The sequence below is a fragment of the Erythrolamprus reginae genome, chromosome 6 (genome assembly GCF_031021105.1).
Source record: "Erythrolamprus reginae isolate rEryReg1 chromosome 6, rEryReg1.hap1, whole genome shotgun sequence".
In the NCBI taxonomy this organism is placed as follows: domain Eukaryota; kingdom Metazoa; phylum Chordata; class Lepidosauria; order Squamata; family Dipsadidae; genus Erythrolamprus; species Erythrolamprus reginae.
The window spans coordinates 57,768,315-57,793,598 of NC_091955.1; the positions used below are offsets into that span (position 1 = coordinate 57,768,315).

The window sequence follows — 25,284 nt, forward strand, 5'->3', positions numbered from 1 at the left end:
GGACTCCAGAGGATGGTAGAGAAGGCCTGATGGAATGTTGTCCATGGGGTCATGATGGGTCGGACACAACTTCGCAACTAACAACAAGAACAAAGATGCTATGGAAATAAACCAGTGAACTAGAACTGACTTTAAAAAGAAAAAGGAAAGCCAATAAGTCATAGATAAGGTCAGTCATGGGACATGTCTATCTGTAGAACAGCTAGCAGATAAATTCTCCTGAAAAAAGCTGAAGACTGGTGCTTATTTGTTAGTGAGGTCCGATAAGGCTATATGATGTGAATTGGCTCAAATGATGGAACTGGGAACAGTCTAACATACAACCAGAAAATCTGACAAGCTTTGTAAAAACTTGCCTTTTTGGTGTTTCCCTGGACTTTTTTTTTATTACTACCAAGCTTTTCTGAAAATGAGATAGCTAATAGTTACCTACGTTTGGCAGAATGTTCAGAGCAACTGATTTCTCAAATAGCAATTTCAGACTATTAATATCGGTACACAAGTTCAAACTATGTTTTATAAGACAAGCTACTATACAAAAAAAAAATAATCACTCACTTTCATTCCAGCCAATGATAGCATGTTGTTGAGTTTATACATTCCAGACTGCAGAGGAGTTGTATACAACAGGGTGTCATTAAACTGCAAAGTAAATTATTTTTTTAATGTAGCTGATACGCTTACATATCAACGTATAACTGTACATGTCTGGTGTAGGAAATCTTCCTCATCCCCATCTTACTGGGCATATAGTCAAATATTTTGAATAGACATGAGATTTTTCTTCTTTTCCTATCCACTTTTTCAAAAGTAAAATTCAGATTTCAGTAATTTTTATATTTATGAATACAAAAATTGATAAAATCGCACTGATAAACATTAAAACATTCATATTAATTAACTGTCAATCCTTAAGAATAAACCCCAACAGTAAATACATACTCCACTAGAATTATATACTTTACTGAAATTGGTTATAACAATAGAATCTTGGAAATCCAAAATATGTGTTACCTCCCATCCTTCTTATACCTCACTGAACTAGGGAAGGCATTTGTCTATGTGGCTCCAAATATATTTGTACCTTAAAGACATACAGTATTCTGGATTTTTTTACAACAATATATTGGAGAAAGCAGTGAAAATAGCTAATCCTTAAAAATAGCTGTGCAAAATACACTTTCATTATTTGCTTTGTATGAAACAATGCAAATCTTACAACATATTCTTATTAATAAACATCACCTCCACTGGTATTTTCCCCCGCAACTGGGGAGGTATTTTGCCCCAAACTACTATGATCACAGTGAGCCTCAAAACTAATAGATTTACATCTACAAATGTATTTAATTGCTCTTTTAAAGCTATCCAAGCTAGACAGTCATCCCTACCTCTTATGGAAATGAATTGCCCAAGTTAATTATATGCTGTGCAAAGACATTATTTCTTCTGCCTGTCTTAAATCTTCTAATTAGCATCACTGGATGTCCTAGTGTTTTGAGAGAAAGAAAATTTTCCCTCTGTTTACTTTCTCCCTGTCATGCTGCCTTCCATACACCTCAATTATATTCCTCCTATTGATCATTTCCAGTTTAGTCTGCAACCAACAAACAGTCAATTCCTATTTCCAGATCCCAGCAAGCAGACAGAATACACAAAAGAGCTGGTAAATTCCAGTTGATGTTTATTTATTAAAAATTAGCAAAGATCAAAAACTTTTAGCTGGCAAAAAAGAGGATGAAAGGTAGACATAGCCAGGGAAAGAGACTCTTGAAGTCAGGCAAACATTTACATTACCTACATATGTGTATATTAAAAGGACATTTTTTAAAGAGTCATTGCAAACAGCATTGTTGGAAATTATCATGGGCAGTCCAAAGCGAATGGACTTCGGTTATTTTAGTCTTAAGCCTTTTTTTGTACATAACAGCAGCAGAACAGAGATAGAAAGCAGGTGACTTAAATGATCCTTCTATTCTGTGCCATATAAAAATTATATGAAATCCTACATTACTTGCTGGTCTTTAAGCTGGAATTGTTATATTGTATGGAATTTGTTGTATTGTAACTAGAATCTTACTTTTTTTGCAGATCAATATGATTCAGTAATTGGTTCATAAATCATAGCAAGCTATGATTTCATTTTGTTTGGTTTCGGCTAAGTCAGCTATGCACATTCAGTCAGTATTGTTTGTAAACAATGATTTATGGCTTAGTGAAATGTATGAACCTAATCAGGTCATTGTTGAAGCATATTTGAGCTTTCTGCATTCATTACATATGGCAATTTTTTTGCATCTTAAGTTGGAGACTGCATCTCAAAGTCAGATATTTAACATATTGTTTATTAAATACATATTTGAATTGTATTTAGCCATATGCCAAGTACAATTCAAATATATTATAAATTAAATGTAATTTTTACATTACAAGAAGTGAGTTGCTTGTTTGAACTTTGAAGAGAATCTTTCTCTAGAACAAAAGGACCATTTAGACCACCAACTATGGAGGAATGGTTACCGCAATTCACTTATGGAATATTAATGAAGCCACAATAAAAGAAAAACAGTAGTACAAACTGCAATGTAAATTATTCAAAACCATTAGCTGTAATTGCTAGCTGTTGGTATTTAGTTCTCCATTAAAAAATACTTTAGTATTAGGGTGTGCATCTTACCAAAAAAAACATTCTTGGCTGCATTACTTTCCGGGACAGTTTCATCAATGTTCCTTCTTTCAAAAATACCTGGTCAACAAATATACGCAGAAAGTCAGCCATTATCATATAAATGTCCTATCCAATACTGTATATAGTATACATATGCTATCTTTTCATAAACAAACAGTATTCTCTGATTCTCTGATTCTCTGCCTGAGTGTCAGAAGAACAGAGCACTAGTAGCTGCTGCAGGGGACAGGGGAGGAAGCACGTGGTATCTGTGTACCATTCCTGTACTGCTTAGTTAGGGGATTTTTTGGGCGCTGACCACTCTAAAGATCCAGACCCTGGCCTGACCTAAACACCCAGACCCACTCTACAGACCCCTAATTGTTTGCTTTGTGGCAACTCGGTGCACCACAGTCACTGAGCTGGAGGGTTTGCGTGGTTTCTGTGTTCGGCCCTCTTGGTAGGAGGTCGGGGTCCGCTCCAGTGCGAGGCTGAAAGAGCTCACCACATCTGCCAGGACTCCTCCGGTTCCTGCTTTCCTCATGATTCATCAGGAAAGCAGGAACCAGAGAAGTCCCGGCAGACACAGTGAGCTCTTTCAGCCTCGCACTGGAGCGGACCCCAACCTCCGCGGACTGGTCAAAGATAGCGGGCAGGCTGGTGACAGACAGTGGGTGGGCCGCCTCCAGCCCGCGGGCCGCCTCTTGCCCAGGTCTGTGCTAGAAAGAATAAGACAATGCTGGATAAGTCTATGTAGACCTCCATAGAGCACCAACAAGCACCATGGAAAAATGGACTGTGCTTTTGACATCATACTTTGCTTTGTTCTGTCTCTTGTAATGGCAGTATCTCTTGCATTTCAAAAGAAAAAAAAGTTAACATTCCAGCTAGAGATGAATGATTATTATTGTTCCTTTCAGAGCTGTTAATCTGCAAAGGGAATGAATGGAAAGACTTCAGTCTATAGTTTTCCTGTGCTATCTAAATGAACTTACCCTCCCAGGCTGCACAATCTCATGATGACCAGTTAAGCTGTATTGTATTTGCATAAGCTTCTGAAAATTATCCTGGAAGGTGAAAATAAAAATGTTACTGTCCAGTTTTTAACATATTTTATTGTTTTATTTTTGTTCACTATTATATTCTTTTGTTTATGAACTGCCCAAAGTTGTTTAGAATTGACCATTTAATACTAATCCAAAATAACCCATGATATCATAAAGAGATTACACATTATCATAAAGAGATTACACATTTGTAAATAAATGATACATACCTACACACATATTTGCCTTATATATATTTTATAATTACAAAATAAATCTTTTTTTAAACCTTTGTTGTGGCCATATGTATTAAAAATACAACACAACACAACATAGCATATTTTAAGAAAAAATAATTTAAACGTTCATAATTTATTTCAATTGTAATATGATATATATCTACACACACACACACACACACACACACACATACACACACATATATATATGTTTTTGTAGATATATATCTACATATATAGACATATATACACACACACCTGCACATATGTATCTATATATACTGCTCAAAAAAATAAAGGGAACACTTAAACAACACAATATAACTCCAAGTAAATCAAACTTCTGTGAAATCAAACTGTCCACTTTGGAAGCAACGCTGATTGACAATCAATTTCTTTTTGTTGTCAGCACATTCAACTTTGTTCAGAACAAAGTATTCAATGAGAATACAGTGGTACCTCTACTTAAGAACGCCTCTACTTATGAACTTTTCTAGATAGGAACAGGTGTTCAAGATTTTTTTGCCTCTTCTTAAGAACCATTTTCTACTTAAGAACCCGAGCCCGGAAAAATTTCCCAGGAAATTTGAGAGTGGCACGAAGGCCCGGCCAGTTTCCTGCCATTCCCCCTTTAATCCCAGCCATCTCGGGCTTTTCTGGGCTGCCGGAGGAGCCTTTCGGTAGCACTTACAGAGGCTTTGGCAGTCCAGAGCGAACAAAGCATTTTCCTTTCTCTGGGCACTTGGAGAGGGAATAAACCTTTGCCAGTGCCCAGAGAAAAGAAACACTCACTTTGTTCTGGGCAGCGACTGTACTCCTCCTCCTCCTCCTCTTCCTCCTCCTCCTCCCACCCAAATTCTGAGTTTTTATTTCTTTCCTAATGGGTTTGCACACATTATTTGCTTTTACATTGATTGATTCCTATGGGAAAATTGCTTCTACTTACTAACGTTTCTACTTAAGAACCTGGTCAGGGAATGAATTAAGTTCATAAGTAGAGGTACCACTGTATTTCATTCATTCAAATCTAGGATATGTTATTTGAGTGTTCCTTTTACTTTTTTGAGCAGTATATATTTTATGGTTTTATTTTAAGGTTGTAAGCTGCTTAGAGTTGCCTTGCAGTGAGTTAGTAGCAAACACATTTGATAAATAGCAAGCTTAAATATATTTAAACATATTTCAGTGGAAACAACAGCATGTAAAAATATGACATTCTATTTGTATACCTTTGAGCTTTGTGACAAATCAGTAATTCATATTTATTATATAGCAAAAAATGATGTCTTCTATTTTAAAACTTTGTCTAAGTTTTTACAATCGGAACACCACTTACCCCCTGTTTCATAATGTCATTTGCATGATTGGCCACTTCTATGACAACAGCAAGAGCATCTTAAAAAGAACATAGAGTTATTCTTATATATTTTATATTGCTTTATTCTGTATTCAATACTTACATTCAAATTCTCCTATATGGACACTGCTTGAAATATATTAGATATAGATTGTTCTAACTGGAAGAAATCAACTTGCAGAAAATTGGTATTCTTATCAATAAGATACTTTAAAAACAATCAAACTATAATAAACTTATTAAAGACTTATTACTTTGTATCTTTTGTATTTGTATTTTATTTGTAAGCTGCCCTGAGTCCTTCAGGATTGGGCATCATAGAAGTCAAATGAATGAATGAATGAATGAATGAATGAATGAATGAATGAATGAATGAATGAATGAATGAATGAACGACTAACTAACTAACTAACTAACTAACTAACTAACTAACTAACTAACTAACCAACTAAATAACTACCGGTAACTAACTTGATTACTGCAGCATGGTCTATCTGTGTCTGTCTATGAAGATGATTCAGAAGTTACAAATGGTACCAAATCAGTGACCAAACTGCTAGCAAGGGAAACCAGATAAGGCAGAATATCACCCATTTAGCATTGCTGCACCCATTACCAATAAACTTCTAGGCCCAATTAAAATACTGGGTTTTAAATCTGAATGCATATGGCAGTGCCTGATGCAGCTAGAGCCTGTCCATCGTGTAGGACCTCCAGAATGTACCTGCTCAAAATTTCATCCAGCCATGTTGTAAAAAGGAAACAGATCAGAAAAGGGGCTTTCTCTGCACCCACGGGTGCACTTTGCTGTCCTTTTAAAATAGGCTTTCTTTGCTCAAGCAGTGCTAGAAGGCAGTTTGTTCTTTTACTGTAATCTGGAGTTTAATTGTATTAAGTGTATTAAGTGAATCTCCTGGATTGCCTCATACTATTTATATAGTATTCTATATTTATCAAAAATCTTAGCACTGGACAGTATAATTTCACAGGGAATAAAATGAAATATTTAATAAATATATTTCGGCAAATGTTTTCAGCCTGGAGAACTATGAATTTCTCTAAGTAGCTGCAGTTGCAATTAGTATAAAGCTGTCTATATATTTAAGTTCAAACACTATGCGGAAACACTTAGGTGTTATCTTCCAGAAGGTATTTAAATTATTTAAACTCCTACATACATTGGATTTAAATATCTATTATTATGGATGGCTACTTGGAATTACGGGATTTAAAACTTAACACATCTGGCAGCATAGCATTTTAAAAAACTTAACACATTGAGCATAGCATTTCTCTGGTATTCATTATGAGAGCCCTTTCAAACATGAACATCTAGAAGGTCATGCTCCATGAAAAAATAGTGGAACCTGCTCCTAAGTGAAGTCTAAGACATTTCCTCAGAATACTTTTTGAACTGTGCAGTGATCTCTTCTCTCCTCGATGTCATATCACAATCTATAATAGCAACATGTTAGAAGGGGAAGTGAGAACTCTCACCACAGTTGCCCAAGGAGATACATAAATCTTCTCAATAGCTTGACTACAATTATTAAACCATCCAGAATGGTAACCTTTAGGATTCATTTAAGATTGATTTTTAGGCAATTACCAGAACACCTTTTTCAACTAAAAGCAAAGCTTGTTTATTTTTGGAAACTCTGCAGTGAGCTATACCCATTCCTGATCTCACATGATTTTAGATTCCTTGGTTCTGCAAATGTTTTTATTTCAATAACTAATATTCAATAAAATAATTGTTGGTTATAATAAGTGTTGGTTATGACCTTTAAAGCCCTTCATGGCACTGGACCAGAATATCTCCGAGACCGCCTTCTGTCGCACGAATCCCAGCGACCGATTAGGTCCCACAGAGTGGGCCTCCTCCGGGTCCCGTCAACTAAACAATGTCGGTTGGCGGGCCCCAGGGGGAGAGCCTTCTCTGTGGCGGCACCGACTCTCTGGAACCAACTCCCCCCGGAGATCAGAACTGCCCCTACTCTTCCTGCCTTCTGTAAACTCCTCAAAACCCACCTTTGCCGTCAGGCATGGGGAAACTAAACATCTTCCCCTGGGCACGTTGAATTTATATATGGTATGCTTGTGTGTGTGTATGTTAGTATAGGGGTTTTTCTTAAATTTATAATATTTTAATTAAATTGGATTATGTATTGGATTGTCTTTTCACTTGTTGTGAGCCGCCCCGAGTTTTCGGAGAGGGGCGGCATACAAATCCAAATAATAAATAAATAAATAAATTACCCTGAGTATCTTTGAAGTCAGCTGAATCTTCTAAAAGGTTCTTTAGATAATCTGCAAGCGGAACAGAGTGATGTGATTATCAAAAACAGCCATGAGTTCAGTAAAAATTAGTGACCTGAAGTTCAAAAATATGAAGTGAAAGTTTTATACAAGCTAAACCAGACAATATTAAGGATTTTTAAGTATTGAAGGGTTCTGACAAATTGAGATGCAAAATACTGGCATGTTATATACAAGGAACATTTATCTCTTTGCTATGAGGGAATCAGAAACTTTTAATTTCAAGGGAGAAAGAAATTATTGAAAATTCTAACTGCACTTTTACCACCATGTTTACTAATAAATTGAACTATGATCTTACTAACATTTTTGTTCTCCGCCACTAGGTGGCCAAGCTGACTACATAATAATTTTAGCAAATCAGATTCCTCAAATCTGTGAAAACCCAAAGCCCCTTAGAGAGAGACAGAGAGGCAGAGAACACGCCTGTTTCAGATTCTTGCGAAAACAAAATCAAAACAATTGATAATTGAGCTAAATGCTTAAAATGGCAACGTCTTATCTAAATGGTAAAACGCTCAAGGAGAGAAACAAGTGGAGCTGATACATTTTTCATTTATTAATAGATTTATGTCCAAACTTCCTTTACTCTTTTCTGCCTTAATGATGCAGTCCATCTTCTGAATCTACTTTAACATGATTCTTTTTTCCACATATTTTTTCTACATTCAAGTTTAGCATGACAAAGATGTTGGGGAGGGGGGAGAATCCACCTTTTTATTTTTACAGAAACACAGCATTTTTGGAATATTTACTTGAAATATTTGAACTAATTAATGCAAAGGTTAAGGAATGCACAGGAGTGCTACTCTGGCAAAGTAGCAGCATCAAAAAGAGGATGTTGTAAGTAATAATAGTCCACAGAAAGAAGAGGAAGACCAGAAGGATATGAGTAAACGGAAGGAAGGGAAATAAATGATCCTTTTGAGTCAGAAAAAACCCGGAGGAACATTTTACTCCTCTATCGAAGTAGTTCTACTGGAACTTTTCTATAGAACAAGGAGCCCTAGAATATATAAAGTTGGACAATTGCTTCCAAAATATATACTAGGAGAAACTTGCAATATAACCTAATCTGTTCATGGGAGATTAGAAGGGAAATTTGCTAATTTTAATGCTTAATTAGCCCATATGCCATGAACCTAAAACCATCTTAATTATTATGGCTCCAATAATACAACCCAAAGCTGTACTACATCTTGATTGATTTGAAATTCTACCAATTCTACCACTGCGCATGCAAAGGAGAACAAGTCATTAAGTTTTTCTTCAGCTGGAGGACACATAAAGGTAGAGGGGTTAATATAAGCTGATGCAGTCAAACAATTATACAATATGTAAATGGTAGATTGTGCAACTATTTTTTTCAGCTTGACTTTCTCTAGCATGTAGATACAATATCCCGATCTAAATAGAGGCTTCCTAATCCTTTCCTCCAGCCTCAGTTTACAAACAATTTGCTATACAACGAAGGTGCAGAAGATGGTGTCTGATGAAGTGAAAAATCACCTAATGATGGTTTTTAATGATGGCTAATAAAAATAATATATTTTATTATTAAATAAGAGCACTAAAGAGACAAATAAGGATGCTTTCCCACAGTACACAGAGTGATCCCTATCTGGGTCTTTTTAAAAACAGAGCCCCCGCTTTTTAAAATCATGTTACTAAGAATCTTGTTAAAGATTCAATACAATGACATCATATACTTAAATGATTAACATTTATATAGGTAGTCCTTGGCTTACAACAAAATTGGGTCTGGAATTTTGATCCTAAATTGTGGTCATTAAATGAAATGCCCATGAGATCATTTTGCTAACAACTGCAATCCCAGCTCTCCCAGTTATAGTTGTTAAGCAATCATGCACTTTGTTGAGCAGACAGAGTAAAAAAGCTGGGCAGACAGTTCCCCTCCATATGGGAAGGGAACTCCTTCCTGCATTGGATCAGAGAAAGGAAGCTCAGATCCCAAACAGTTTCCTATGGCCTATCCCAAATCTTCCCTTCCCCTGCACTTGCAAAATAGGCCTGCTGTGCTAGGCAGGAGAAAGGAAGCTTGAATCTTCAAGATCCAAGCTTCCTTTCCCTAGGCCAGCATGGCAGTTCCCATCCTGCCATGTGAAGAATGGAACTACACTATTGCACTGGGACAGAGAAGGAAAATTCTGGGTTCAAGCTTTTTTTCTCTGGTCCGTCTCTCCCCCTGTGCGCATAACTGTGCTGGAATGGAGAAAGGGGACTGGGATCTTCAAGATTCAAGCTCCCTTTCTTAGGTCTACCGCAGGTGTTCATTACTACTTCATTAACTACCTGCAATTAATTCTAAAAAAAATGTAATAAAAAGGAAAACACAATAGTCTCTATATTACAGATATAGAGCTATATCGGTCTATGGTGGCACAAAACCTGGCAGCACCTTTTCCAAATATCATGGTCATTTCCTTAAAAGAAAAAAAGACGTATCAATTTCATGACCCAAATCAAATGGATTGTTTTGTCTTACTCAGAGGCTACTCTACTACACTACCATTCTTTTTTAAATACCAAGACTCATTTTCTCTTGTTTTATAGTTTCAGCTAGGGGAAAGATATCTCTTTCTAATATCTTTCATTGAATTAGTAACCGGCCATAACAATGGTTGTGGGATTACTGAGCTTTTGAATGTAGGCCACAATAATTCATCCAGTTGAATCTATTAAGTTTCACTAACTTCACTCTCAAGGGAACTAAAATAACTGGAAGCAGTTCATGGTTCTGTTTTAAAGCGCCAGGCAAACAAAGGCTTTCCTTTTTATCTAGGAACTAGTCATATGGATTATGCATTGTCCACAACATGATACGACACTCATATCAAAGAATGGAAACAAAAACATGCGTATGTCTGCACATGTAGCTTGTATGTTTTCAGAGATTTATAGAAACAGCATTATTTCCTTAGAACAAGAATATTTCATATTTAGTAATTCAGGCACACAAATCCAAATATGTGGGCAAATCACTTATTTGTTCATATGTAAATGATTAAGTAGAGACCAATTAACAGAATTTTCATTTACACTGCACAGTCAGCTTGATAAACAGATTGGAAGAACTTTTGTCAATCAAGAAAGATCACTTGCTCAGTTACTTTCTTTCATATTTCACCCAGCAGTTTCAAACTTTTCCAAAAACCACAGTATGAACGAGACAAACTTGTCAACCACTTGCACTAACATACTATCAGAAAAAAAGTGAGGAAACCTGAATAGCATGAAATTCATTAACTCAGCAAAAAAACCATTTCCTGCACCTTTGGCAACAAAAGCAACATTTCTATAATCTGTAAAAATAAAACATATTTCATTTCATTAAGTGCAAATTTTGTTGCCCCTCATTGATCACAAAAGAGTTCAACTCATTCCTGTAATTCATTATGAATGCAGTCAAAATATTGATAACAAAATACCCCTCCCCCCAAAAAAAAATCTGTTTTCTGTGCCAGTAGAATATAAAAATAATATTCTGTTTACTGTTGAAGTTCTGCTTCATTTTTTTATTGAAAGCATCAACTCTGAACTTTTGGGTTAACCCTAAATACTTTTAAAACACAGTTATTAATTATAGTCACAGCTATTAGCCAGTGAAAGATTTACTGCATGTATAAAAATGGTTAGCCATTATATAGAAGTGGATGTCAAAGTAATCTATTAGGTGGACAGGAGGATTTTGAGCATCTTCAAAACTTGGGACATGAATGGTTCGGCCACTATAATCCTATAATTTCGTTCTGAAGGATCTGAAATAGCAGTAACTGTTATACAGAATAAAAACAAATCAAAATGACTTATGCAAAACAATGACCATACACTGGAAATTCCTAATTTTGTTACATAATTTTCTATTATTGCTTACCCAATTGTTAGACATGCAAAATTTACTCATTAAAATACAGAACAAAGTGATATTTTAAAACATTTAATTGGGGGGGAGGGGCATCAAATGCCCTATATAAAATATTGCTATTCCTTTATTATACACATGCACAAACACCCACACAAATATTTTAGCTTGTAAAGTTTAGCCTTACCGGTTAAAAGAAGTCTGTATTGAGGGATCCTTTGAACTGGCTTCAGCAAATAGTGTTTCAGTGCCAGATTAGCACAGCGGGAACTCATCTGAAAAATAAAATTATAGAATTTCCACACCAACTAACTTCATTTAAAGCAACCTACTTTAACATCTGTAGAATGAGTTGATTTGAACCAGATGAAGCAGTTATCAACCTCGTAATTGTACAGTGATATCTCATCTTACAAACCCCTCGTCATGCAAACTTTTCAAGATACAAACCCGGGGTTTAAGATTTTTTTGCCTCTTCTTCCAAACTATTTTCACCTTACAAACCCAAGCCGCCACCACTGGGATGCTCCGCCTCCGGACTTCTGTTGCCAGCGAAGCGCCCGTTTTTGCACTGCTGGGATTCAACTGAGGCTCCCCTCCATAGGAAACACCATCTCCGGACTTCCGTGTTTTTGCGATGCTGCAGGGGAATCCCAGCAGTGCAAACACGGGCGCTTCACTGGCAACGGAAGTCCGGAGGTGGGGTTTCCCAGTGAGGGGAGCCTCAGCGAAATAGCAGCATCACAAAAACACGGAAGTCCGGAGGTGGGGTTTCGAGGACTTCCGTGTTTTTGCGATGTTGCAATTTCGCTGAGGCCCTCCTCGCTGGGAAACCCCACCTCCGTACTTCCGTTGCCAGCGAAGCACCCATTTTTGCACTGCTGGGATTCCCCTGCAGCATCGCAAAAACACGGAAGTCCAGAGGTGGGGTTTCCCATGGAGGGGAGCCTCAGGGGAATCCCAGCAGCACAAAAACGGGCACTTCGGCTGGCAAAAGGGATGAGTTTTGGGCTTGCATGCATTAATCGCTTTTCCATTGATTCCTATGGGGAACATTGTTTCGTCTTACAAACTTTTCACATTACAAACCTCGTCCTGGAAGCAATTAAGTACTTAAGACGAGGTATCACTGTATTTTAATTTTTATACCACCAGAGGACTAATATGGACTGGCTACATTTTTTACAAATGACCTCTAACAATAAATACAATGTTATGTTGCTATGATTGTAAAAGCTTTACTGTTTTGTCTTTGCCCGTTCCTCAATGAGCTGAATATAATTCATCCATACTAGGCAGGTACTCAATAGTAAAACATTGAAGAAAATGGATATTTGTGTTCTTAGTGAAGCTGAGGCATCATTCCTTCATATAGATTCATGTTCAAATATAGAATGATTCATAGATTTACGTTCAAATATACAAAGAAACTAAACATGGCGGCATGGTACTTTAAATGTGAATTTTACCAAAAGATTTCATCTGAAGTGAAAAATGATTTTACCAAAAGCCTTGGCTAATGTTAACATTTAATATCAAAGTGGTGGTGTTTTCTGATCATATTATAAGAACCAAAAGCTATCATAATATTTTTAGGTCAATATTTTGAGAGCTATATAAAAATATTGATATAGTTATATTAAAATATAGTTAACCCTTTAACGTATGTGCAATCTAATCCTCACAAAGCCCTCATTCATATATGTACACTATATCTGAAAAAAAGATACAGTATATGCATTTTATATCCTGAACTTACAGTACATAAAACTATCCTTAAACTGAGGCTGTGGATGAGGTGGAAACCAATATATTTGAAAAGATTAAATTACCTCAAATTCTCGAACCACAGCTGCAAACCCAGGATTCTTTTTACAATGTTCATCAAGAAGGGTCACATTCCTATCAAATTCTTTTATGTAAGTTGAATACATCTTTAAATAAGGCCCCTTTTTCACAAATATATCAGCAATTCTCTGATGGTCAATCCTAGAATTCAACACAGTAAACAATTACACTTTGCCTGTCAGAAATTGGCTGGGAAGGTCGTAAATAACGATCAAATCATTACAGGATACTGCAGCCATTGTAAACACATGCCAACTGACAGGCGCCCACCTTTTGCTCACATGACTGTGAAGATGCTATGATGGTTGTAAGTGTGAGTACTGGTGTTGATGAGTAATTTTTTCAATATAGTTGTAACTTTGCATGGTTGTTAAACAAATGGTTGTAAGTTGAGGACTAAGTCTCTGTGGTGGGGAGGGTGTGTTTTTTCTTTCCACCCCTTTCTGTCCTTATATATTCTGCATCCAGAGGTCAAGGAATCTCAAGAGAGTTTACACTCAGATCTAGGTTATTCACAGTAAGATTTCTTTGAAAATTTAGTCCAGTCGCTGTAATAAGGTCAAAACCAAAGGGGCTTTACTTTCAACATATATTCCAAGTAGCTACCTTTACTCAAAGGGTTTCCAGTAGCTTGTGAACTAAATGTAGGCTTTGGACAATTATCTTATTCTCAATGAAGGACCGCAAAGTTTTTTACTACCACACTGTGGGCGTGGCTTATTTTGTGGGTGTGGCTTGCTGGCCATGTGACCAGGTGGGAGTGGCTTGATGATAATGTGACTGAGGGTGGCTTGAAGGTCATGTGACTGGCTTAAGGGTGGCCAACTTGACGTCACTCACATCAAGGGTTTGAGTTCCCGGCCTCTCCATGCCTCGAAGAGATACAATTTCCCTTACTATTACTGAACATCCAAAATATACTATTTAATTCTATGTATATATGCCATATGCGCATATACATATTACACAAAGGCACACAAAAATATACATTACAGTGTATATATTATATAAACTGTATGTGTCTGTACACACACACGCACACACAGCTCTTATATTATACACATTCAATTTCATTTATTGCGATAGGAAAAATATACCCAGAGCCCAGAAGGGAAAAAAAGAAAAACATTCAAATTTTTTTCTGCCTGTTCTGCGTACCTGACCGTACCTGTAGGAGCCCATCCCTGCTTATTCTCTACCGTAAACGTTATTGAAAGTCTGATACTCATCTAGATATTCTATCAATCTCCATGAAAAGCAAAAGGTACAGAAAGAATGAGAGAGAGAAAATGTTACCAATGAGAAAGGCGCTCTTCCAGTTCTCTCAGGAGATCCCGATTAAGCTCATATAGTTGAGGTAGATAGTACAAGATCTGATTCAGAATCTTATCTTCAATTATTGGCTTTCCAAATTGCCTAGAAGCATGTGCCACTGAATCCCGAAAATCCTATTACAGGACAAGTGAGAAACATATACACATACTCTGAGAAACTGACCACCAAACAACAATGCAGGTTACATTTCTTTCTTCTGTACGAACATTGATTATCCATTTCCCCAACTTTCGAGGAGCAGATAAGCAATCCAAGGTAAAATAAACTTTGGAAAGGAAGACAAATTCAAACAAGCCTGAACAAAATATAGATTCAATCTCTTGGAAAGTTTGCTTTGAAAAGACATGACTAAATATATAAACTATGTCTCCGACTTAGTTGACTTCTATCTTAATTTATATTGAAAATATACAAAATAATCTTATACCACTTTAACTCTCATTGTTTCCTGCAAAGAAAGTAAGAAATTGTAGCTTGGAAGGAAGGATTATTTATAAAAAATTATCCTATAGAACACTTTTTCCAAAAAGTTGTTAGTAAGAGGTTTTAATATACACTATGGATATACCCTTGAATTATTTAATTCGTTTATAAAATTAGAACACGACATTATATGTCTGATGTGATAAGTCATATATCCGTGATGGTGAACCTATGGCACGCGTGCCACCCATGGCACAGGTGGCATGTGGAGCCATATCGGAAGGCACGCAAGGTGTTGCCCTGTGTCAGCTCCAGCACGAATGCGCGCACTGGCCAGCTGATTTTCAGCCTTGAGAAAGGCTGTTTCACCTTCTGGACGCTTCAGGGAAGCTTCTCTGAAGCCCCGGAGGCAAAAAAACCCCTACCCAACGGACAAACCAGAAGTTTGGAAAAATGCACTTCTGGTTTGTGCATTGGGTGATTTTTTGCACCTCTGGGCAGTGGTGGGTTCCTACCGGTATGGTCCAGAGTGCCGCACCGGTAGGAACCCACTGATGATGCAATTTTCTGCATTTCCCCCCTCCCGGTGTTTTTGTGTTTGAAGAAGTCCTCCTGCCCGCCCTCGTCTTGCTGACCTTTATTCTTCATCCGAAGCACAACTGAGAAGCTCCGTCTCAGTAGATGCCAGAAAAAAGTAGCAGAATATTGCATCATCGGTGGGTTCCTACCGTTTTGGCTCTCTGAACCGCATCAGTAGTAACCCATCACTGCCTCTGGAGCTTCAGAGAGGCCTGGGTGCATGCATGGGGGCAGCGGTGTGTGTGTGTGTGCACATGTGGGGGAGAGGAAAGGGAGTTGGGCATGTGAACGCACACTAACATGCCCACATACACCCTTTTGGCACACAAACAAAAAAAAGTTTGCCATCACTGGCATATACTGTATGAATTATAGTACTGATTGTTGTGTCCCACTGGTGGATTACCTCTTCCAGGAATTTCTCAGGAAAGTATAGCTAAAGTGGGTTGAAATTTTGAAATATCTTCAGCTGTCCAAGATCGTAGCTTTCAGCAGATTTATAGAACAAGTAGTATCTGTAACATACATAACTCTTGGTGTTCCACATTAGGCTTGCGGAAAGACCATTCAGTTTAAGAACCAGGCTACTGGGTTTTTTTTTTTTTTAAATTAATCCTGTGTTTTGACAGTAACCAGTAATTTATGATCCTAGAGTATGTATCAGAAAATCTGACCTTCCATTCTACAACACCAGAACCATGACCAAAGAATTATGTCACTCATGCCCTGATCTTCTCCTAAGTGGATCACAGTAACATTGCTCTACATCAGTGATGGGCAACCTTTTGAGCTTGGTGTGTCAAAATTCGCCAAAAAACCAAGCATAACTCGGGTGGTGTGTCACCTTGAGAAAAAAACACACTCTCTCTCACTCACTCTCTTCCTTCCTCTCTCATCTCTCACTCTTTCTTTCTTGCTCTCTCTCTTCCTTTCTTTCCTTCTCTCTTCCTTCCACTTTTTTCTTTCTCTTTTCCTTCCTTCCCCTCTTCCCCTCCCTCTCCCTCTCTCCTACTCTTCTCCTACTTTTCCTCTCCTGCTTTTCTTTCTCCTCCTTCTCTTCCTCCTCCTCTCCTTTTTCTCCTCCTCTTCCTCTCCTCTTCCTCCTCTTCCTCCTCCTCTCATTTTTCCTCTTCCTCTTCTCCTTTTCTTTCTCCTCCTCCTCTTCCTCCTCCTCTTCCTCCTCCTCTCCTTTTTCTCCTCCTCTTCCTCTCCTGCTTTTCTTTCTCCTCCTCCTCCTCCTCCTCCTCTCCTTTTTCTCCTCCTCCTCCTCCTCCTCCTCCTCCTCTCCTTTTCCTCCTCCTCCTCCTCCTCCTCCTCTCCTTTTCCTCCTCCTCCTCCTCTCCTTTTTCTCCTCCTCTTCATCTCCTCCATTTCCTTCTGGTTCTTCTTCTCCTGCTCTTCCTTCTCCTTCTCCTCTTCCGCTTTCTCCTCCTCTCCTTTTCCTCCTCCTCTTCCTCTCCTTTTCCTCCTCTTCCTCCTCCTCTCATTTTTCCTCTTTCTCTTCCTCTTCTCCTTTATCTCTTCCTTCCTTCCTCTCTTCCTCCCTTTCTCTCTCCCTCTCGTTCACTTTTCTCTCCCTTCCCTCCCTCCCTCCTTCTTTCCTCTCCTCTTTCCCTCCCTCTTTTTCCCTTCTTTCTCTCCACGTCTCCGTCGGGCAAACGGCTTTGCTAACCGGCACAAGGCTCAAGCCAGCTGCCCGGGAAAGCCCTGTGCCAGCCAGGAAAGCCGGCTTTACAGGAAAGCAGCGCGCTTTTCAAATGTGCTGCTTTCCTGCTGCAACTCTTTCCTGGGCAGGGGGGGGGAGCCCGAACAGAGGCGGCGGCGGCGGTGGATTCAAGGGACCAACAGCCGGTCCTTTTCGGGGCTGCATTGTTGCAGCGTCTGAGGCCGCCGCTGCCTCCGCCTCCAGGCGAAGGGATCTCCTCGGTGGGCGGCCTCGGAGGCTGCAACAACGCAGCCCCGAAAAGGACCGGCTGTTGGTCCCTTGAACCCGCCCCCGCTGCCTCTGTTCGGGCGAAGGGATCTCCGCACTGGGCGTCAGCAGCTTGAAGAGACCAACAGCCGATCCTCATTGAGCTGAGTTTCCTTTGGCTTCCTTCGAGGCAGCAGGTGAGCTTTGCAGTTTTGCCTCGAAGGAAGCCAAAGGAAGCTCAGCTCGGGGGCGGGCCTAAAGCAGCCGCCGCCTACTCCACCCCACGCTTCGGCCACACCGGGGCCAAGTAAGCTGAGGCTAGGCCCGTCGCCCCGGCTCCAAGTGCGGGGCCTGGGCGGGCAAGCATTGGGAGGGCCTCGCTGTCGCTTGGCGGGAGAAGAGCTCCCCTCCCCGCGATCCGGGACGGCATGGCCGTCAACAAATTAGTGCGCGGGGGTCCTGATGGCTTGCTTACAGCCCCCTCCAGCCGCTCTTGCAGGGCTTCCAGGCTTCCCGCGGGGCGGCGAAGAAGCAAAAAAGCGGCACTGGAGGGACCAAGACGGTCTGCAGCTGAGCGTCTGGAGGAGGAGGAGGAGGAAAGCCAGGGGGCGGGGAGGAAAGCGGTCTTTCTCGCCTTCAGGGAGAGGAACTGCTGCCGCTCTGCCATAGGGTGCTTTCCTCCCCACCCCCTGGCTTTCTTCCTTGCCGCCACCAGACGCTAAGCAGCAGAGTGGAGGGGAGATTCGGGAGCTTATGGTAAAATCTCTACTGTAGTTTGGGGACCGCTGCCCTAAAGCTCCCCGTTTCTCCAGCCGCGTGTCACCGAAAATGGCTACGCGTGTCAGTGTTGACACGCGTGTCATGGGTTCGCCATCACTGCTCTACATGGAGCTACCCTTAAAAAGTATTTGGAAGCTACAGTGTAACTTACACTACAAATACTGTATATTGTAAAATGATGACATGTTGTGTGTTGAATATAAATGTGTCTAGTTATTTGAAACTTGGTGGTTATTCCTGTACCTGTGCTTCTGATATAATTATCAGACCAGGGTCAATTCGTTCTGCTACAAACTAGAACAGCCATATCATAGTTGAGAATCTTTTGTCACCTGGCTTGGAGTTGACTCCCACTTGAATAACATTTGGAATTTATTTATTCTATTCAATTTATTTTATTTATTCAATTTTTATGCCGCCCTTCACCTTAGACTCAGGGCGGCTTACAACATGTTAGCAATATCACTTTTTAACAGAGCCAGCATATTGCCCCCACATTAGGAATTAGATCATTTAAATTATTAAAAGACAGCTATTAATTTGAATACTGTATAAAGATGCTTTATTAGTACTATATATGTCATGGATTTATTTTATATCATGCTTATAATCTACTGTAATGTGATACAATATTGTTGTTTTATTATGTTGATATTTTTCCTATGAATGAAATTACCACTGTTGCTAGTTTATGGAGAAAAAAATCGATTTACATATATGATTATTTGGAGCTGAAAATGACTTCAAGGTACATAATCAATCAATCAATCCTACTATTATTATTTTTATGCAGATCTCCTTGCAAAATAGGTACATTACCATAGAGAGTAGATGTGACAAGAGTTAAGTTTTATAAAATGTTTAGTTCTGCTTTGTTTAAAATGCCTGATATGCTCTCCTGCAAAAGGTACAGTATATCTAACTAAATTACACACTCATCGATATTATTAAAATGTACATACAATATTCTATGACAATTAGTAAAATATATCACCTACAAACCAGCTGATTCTTGTGAAAATCTAAATGGACACTAAATAGAGAATTATTTTCCCCTACATCTGCTAACTTGAAATGGAATTTCAGTGCTTGTCTTTTTGCTTCCTTCTCTCATCAAGGCTTCCATATCCCCAAAACAATTCCAACATCCGTATGGATGTTGGAGACATTAGAATAATCAAATTAGAATTGATTTCTTCCATGTGTTCATTACTGCATGCTTTTCAATGCAAATAAGGTACAGCAATTATATACATAGATGCACAGCTGTTTGAAACATTGGCTTTTGCACAATTTTAAAAACAGTGCATCGGAGGAATGAATATTAGCAGGCTTTTCATTTTCTTTTTTTTTTTAGTTTACTGTAACCTCCTTTTAACATTGCATGACCTAAAATTGGAATGGGAAGAGATAGGGATGCCTTTTGGTATTAAAGCCTAAAGTATATTAAATTCCAAGGTAAATCAGATGGCTTTCTCCATATGGAAATAAAGTGTTTTCATGCAATGGGAGGCCAACTGGCAACATTTATCTAACTTCTTGCATCCTTGGGGTTTATGATTTTCACATACAAAGAAATAAGTAATTGCTATTGCTTAATAGAACCCACATAGAATTCAATAGCATAAGCAACATTTAATTTTCTTAATATTAATAGAAAACTTAAAGTTGCAAGAAGAACAATGCTGGGAATGTATGAACTTTCCATTTATTATGTCCCATTCTTGAATACACTTATGCTTCAGTCTTGAACACACTTATTCATGAACATGGATGAATTAAAAACAACACTGAGATGTAGCTATTTTTGGCTCAAATAACACAATAATTATTTCTCTTCTCAACTTAGCCCCCCAAAGAAAATAACTGATATATACTTCCATTAATGCTTCAGCAAAAGGGGGGGGGGGAACACCCTGAATGCCCAAAATTAAACCTGAGCATCTGTTGATTCACTGATACAAATATTAATGGATATATAATCTTGTTCTGTGCAAGATTAGAAAAAAATAGCTTTTCAAAAAGGAAGATAAAAAGCAATCATAAATTCTTCTGAGTATATGCAATCCACATTCATTGTCATACAAACAAAATGACACATGAAAAAATGCAAAAAGCTTATTTTACTATATTATGCTGAGCAGAATTATAATGCCTCTCAACTTTAAAATGCAGCTGTTACTGTAAATATATAATAACTCATTCATTAGAATATCCATCCTGTTGTGTTAAACAAATTATCCCTTTTTGAGTGTCATTTTTTTGCTAACATTATAATATTTATTGCTACCCTCAAATAAATTTATTCATATATTGAAGCTATATTTCTGCTATCCATCAGCATACACCCTTCTGCTCAATGTTCTAGACTGAGTTTGCAACAATTTCAAAAGTGACTTGTAATGCTCCTGATAAGTCCTCCTAAATTTAGTGCATATAGCATTCAGTAAACTCTATTTCTGTAACATTGAAACAACACTGAAAAATAATTACAATATTAAAATAGAAGATGTTTGTATTAGAGTACTTATGTGAAAGGAAATCTTAAATGTACTTGTTTGAAAGTACAAAGCATTCATGTTCACTGCCTAATCACACTAATTTCTAATATACAGATTATCACTTTAACATTATATGCAGATATCATTGGATTAAAGCATTCATGCCCATTTCCTAGATTTGTTGTATATAGCAGTGTTCCCAACCTTGGCATTCGCTGGCTGGGGAATTCTGGGACTTGAAGTCCAAATATCTTCAAGTTGCCAAGGTTGGGAAACACTGGTATATAGTATGCCATCCAGGATTTGAGCAGCTTTCTAAATTTGGTTCGAAAACTAATCTCTGAATTTATCTGACATTTATCATGTTCCGCACCCATATACTTGCCTCACCCATACACTTGCCTGCCCTAATGGCTAGATAATAGCCATTAGGACAGGCCTGTCAAAATGATGGCCTGCAGGCCAGATACATCACAGGCAGGCAATGCCCACCCTGGCTCCGCAAAGACCAGAAATATCATGATATGTCACAATCTGGCCCATGATACAATCAAATTTCACATCTGTGCATTAGGCGAATTAACAAGCACAAAGTGGTTCCCAAAGGAATCCTTTTTAAACTAGTGTCTATTTGCCCAAATTCTTAATTTTCATTTGTTAAATCGAACATGTGAAATCAAACATTTTGCCAGGTCTCCCAATGCAACTAAAATTATATATCTAAAAATGAATAGCAAGCAATTTATAGAATGACACAGTAAGAAAGATAAAGAATGAAAAAATCTGAAAATTGGAAAGCTTTTTTTATAAAAGACCTGTATAAAACTATCGATTTGGAATACTGTATAAACTTTTAATAGACTATTCTGTAAAGCTATACATTCCTATTCCATCACTTTTAATAGTGATCGTATAATGAAGCCAGATTTTCTGTACAAAGTTGGTTGAGCTCTTTAAATATGCATCCAACTTTATGCTTTTAGTCTTACATCTAAAAATATAAAGGAATATAGGAGGTAGAATCTTTGCTTTAAATTTTGTGGAGGTATTTTTGATGATAAGCTACAAAATTAAGAAATTCTGAACTGTCAAAGGAGCCTTGACCTTTGAACTTTGATTGCAAAAGGAAAAGAAAAATCCCAACAGTCAACTTTAAATGTAGATATCCAGTAAGTCAAGCTCACATACTTTTGGTAATACTCGAATACACTCAGGGAGGGGGCAGTTACTTAAAAGCTTAGTTAAACTAATACTACCAGATTGTTCAAATCCTATTGTATATTTCTCCATTTACATGTTTTTAACACATGTAAATAAAGCCTAAACATTCTAAGAGTGAAATAAATAACATCATTTTACTATTTTCCATAGTCGAATAACAATGTGCAACATTTTCTCCTAAAGCACCTTATAAGAGATGGTATTCCGCTCTCATTTAATTGCACAAATTATCATAAACTGAGTTCCACATTTTATAGGCTTATGGATCACAACTATGATTAGATTAAATGCATATAAATAACATTATACAATACAGTTTATATTTTCCTAATGTATGAAGGTTCACCTATGTACACGCAAATGAAGAATGTTGAGATGTCAAACACAAATCTCTGGTTCTACTACCTTTTGACCTTTCTGGGAATGTATATGAATTCCTTTCTGTCTATCATGTGCTTATTTTCAGCATTGTTAGTTCTGAATCTGAAGACTTAAGAACATCCTCATCTACAGTTCAAAACTTTTGCAGAATTTGGATCAAACATCATGATTACATTCCTTCTATTTTAACTTGTTAACAGAGTCCCATGAAATTTAGTTTTTTTACAAAGAGGAGCAATATATCAATCCTAGTTTTAAGACAATTTTTAAAATTAATTTCAGAAATGATTAAGCTGAGATGTTTATAAACAAACATATATTTATAAAAGTTAAATTAAATACTTACAATGTGCAGGAGCTTTAGAACATCTACAAACCTGTTGTCAAGAGAAGAACAAAAGCACCTCAGTGGAAAGGAAAAGGAAGGGAATGGGAAAGTAGATTTAATTAAATATCACACATATACTTACACTTTCTCTGAGCTCATGATTTCCTTAGCAATATGATAAACCTTTGTTTTCTTCCCAGATGCCCTAAACTAAAAATAAAAGCAAATGTTTAAAAAATCTACACAGGAAAGGTAAAAAAACAATATTACTGATTACAGTATGTGTATTTTAGACATTATTTTTTTACACCTAAAATTTCTCCTATAATTTATTGCATGCAAGCCTATTGTCTATATTCAATAGTATAATGTTCCATATACAGATGAATACGTCAGCTATGATTGATAATACTGTATATTGTAATCAGAATATAATAATGACAGATGGTTCCATTTCTCTCTCACACACACTCTCTCTCCCCAACAATAAGAATGGCAGAAAACTAATTTATAATAGAAAAAGGAAAATAGAAAGAATGAACAAAAAAATTAAAAGTGCTTAAGAAAATACAGGTAGTCCTCAACTCGTATACCATATTTTTCGGAGTATAAAACACACCTCAGTTTTGGGGGAGGAAAACAGGGGGAAAAATCTGCCTACCAGGTATTCATCTGGCTATCATCCTTAGTCTGGTCAGCTTCAGCACATTATTTTATCCACTGGTTAGAGCTTTAAAAAAAACCTTATTCAGAGAGAATAGCAATGAAAGAGCTTGCAAGCCGGTAAGAGCTGGGAAGATCATTAGCAGCTGGTTATGGTTGGAAATAAATTTATAGAGCAATAAAAGTAGAACAATTAAAAAAGATTGCAAAGACTTAGGACTGGGGAAACATTCTTCGCAGAGAGTAACAATGAAAGAGCCTGCAAGGTAAGAGCTGGGAAGATCATTAGCACCTAGTTAGGGCTGAAAAAAAGCTTCAAAAGAAGTTACATTCAGAGTATAAATTGCACCCAAATTTTCAGCCTCTTTTAGGCTGGGGAAAAAGGTGTGTCTTATATTCTAAAAATACGGTATTTGTTTAGTGACTGTTCAATGTTATAGTGACAGTATAAAAACAATTTATCATTGTTTTTCACACTTACATGTAGCAACATCCCCATGGTCAAATGATAAAAATTTAGATGCTTGGCAACTATCATGTATTTATGATGGTTACAATATCCTGAGGTCATATATCACCTATTGTGGTCTTTGACAAGTGAAGTCCATGGGGAGGCAAGAGTCACTTAACAACTGTTATTAACTTAACAACTGCAGTGATTCACTTAACAACTGCGGCAAGAAAGGTCATAAAATGGGGCAAAACTCACTTAACAACTGTCTTGCTTAGCAAATGGAAATTTTGGGCTCAATTGTGGTCATAAGTCAAGGACTACCTGTAGAAGATAAAGAAATATAAAGATAAAGAAAGATAAAGAAAGAGATAAAGGAAAAGTCATAAAGTGACCTCTGATGTTCTTTATAACAGTTAGGAATATACTTTGGCCTCACTCTTTAAAATTACTTCATGACTTCTTTCTAGTCTGTCTAATCATCAAAACCATAAATAACACATTCATTTTTTAATTAAAAATTTGATTAAAAAAAGTCATAAAAATTTGGGAAAAGAGGTTTCCAGTCATCCATAAATATAAATATTGTCTTTTTTTCGAATAAAGGAAGTCATGGCGTATCTTTTTTTCCTATTGCTTTTATTTTTTTCCAACTGTTAACAATATTCTCTAAAGATTCATGACAAAGTATATTATGTAAGTAAACATTACAGTCTTACTTGCTTGTTTTCTTGTGCATCAGATTCCCCTTTGCTGGAGTCTGAATTCGTATCATCATCATCATCATCATCATCATCATCATCATCAGAGCTGTTCACATCTCTTTGCATTATTTCATCATCTGAATGTATATCTTCTAACATTAATTCTGATCCATTACGTTCTGCTGATGACCTACAACATTGTGTAACATAAGCAGAGTCTAATTGTTGGCTGAAGCACGGAATGCTAGTCACTGCAGAATTCTGTTAACTATTAATACAATTTAAAATTGTGTAATGCAATCCTCAAAGAAAGAAATAACAGTTTCATAAAGAAACACAAATCTTATTCATTAAAATGGTTAATGTGATCATTCATGTCTTTGTAAATCCAAGTTTACAAATCACCTTATTTGGTAGATGTGTTTAAAAAATTACTGTACTAGTAAAAATGTAAACATTTGTCATGCTATGATTCATTTTTCTGTTCCACAGTGAAAGAGGTGGTTTTTTATTATTTTCTGATGTCTACAAAATCATTTTACAATATGCACTTTCAAACAAAAACATATTGATATTCAAAGGTTTCTGAAGGAACAGTTAAAATATACCATATGTTATACAAATATTAATGTTATCTGCTCTATTA

At 37.3% G+C, this 25,284-nt stretch overlaps 1 protein-coding gene across 1 annotated transcript in view; it reads right to left on the minus strand.

The window, feature by feature from the left end:
* The window catches only part of FGD6 (FYVE, RhoGEF and PH domain containing 6), a 69,873-nt gene that overhangs the window by 14,160 nt on the left and 30,429 nt on the right, over positions 1 to 25,284 (minus strand). Inside the window, exons 3-13 of the mRNA XM_070755851.1 lie at positions 24,654 to 24,828; positions 22,963 to 23,030; positions 22,839 to 22,869; positions 14,657 to 14,808; positions 13,345 to 13,501; positions 11,700 to 11,787; positions 7,570 to 7,620; positions 5,290 to 5,348; positions 3,664 to 3,735; positions 2,678 to 2,746; positions 559 to 642 (exon numbers count right to left, since the gene is read on the minus strand). Coding sequence (XP_070611952.1) covers positions 559 to 642; positions 2,678 to 2,746; positions 3,664 to 3,735; positions 5,290 to 5,348; positions 7,570 to 7,620; positions 11,700 to 11,787; positions 13,345 to 13,501; positions 14,657 to 14,808; positions 22,839 to 22,869; positions 22,963 to 23,030; positions 24,654 to 24,828 — 1,006 coding nt within the window. The remainder of the gene's footprint in view (positions 1 to 558; positions 643 to 2,677; positions 2,747 to 3,663; positions 3,736 to 5,289; positions 5,349 to 7,569; positions 7,621 to 11,699; positions 11,788 to 13,344; positions 13,502 to 14,656; positions 14,809 to 22,838; positions 22,870 to 22,962; positions 23,031 to 24,653; positions 24,829 to 25,284) is intronic.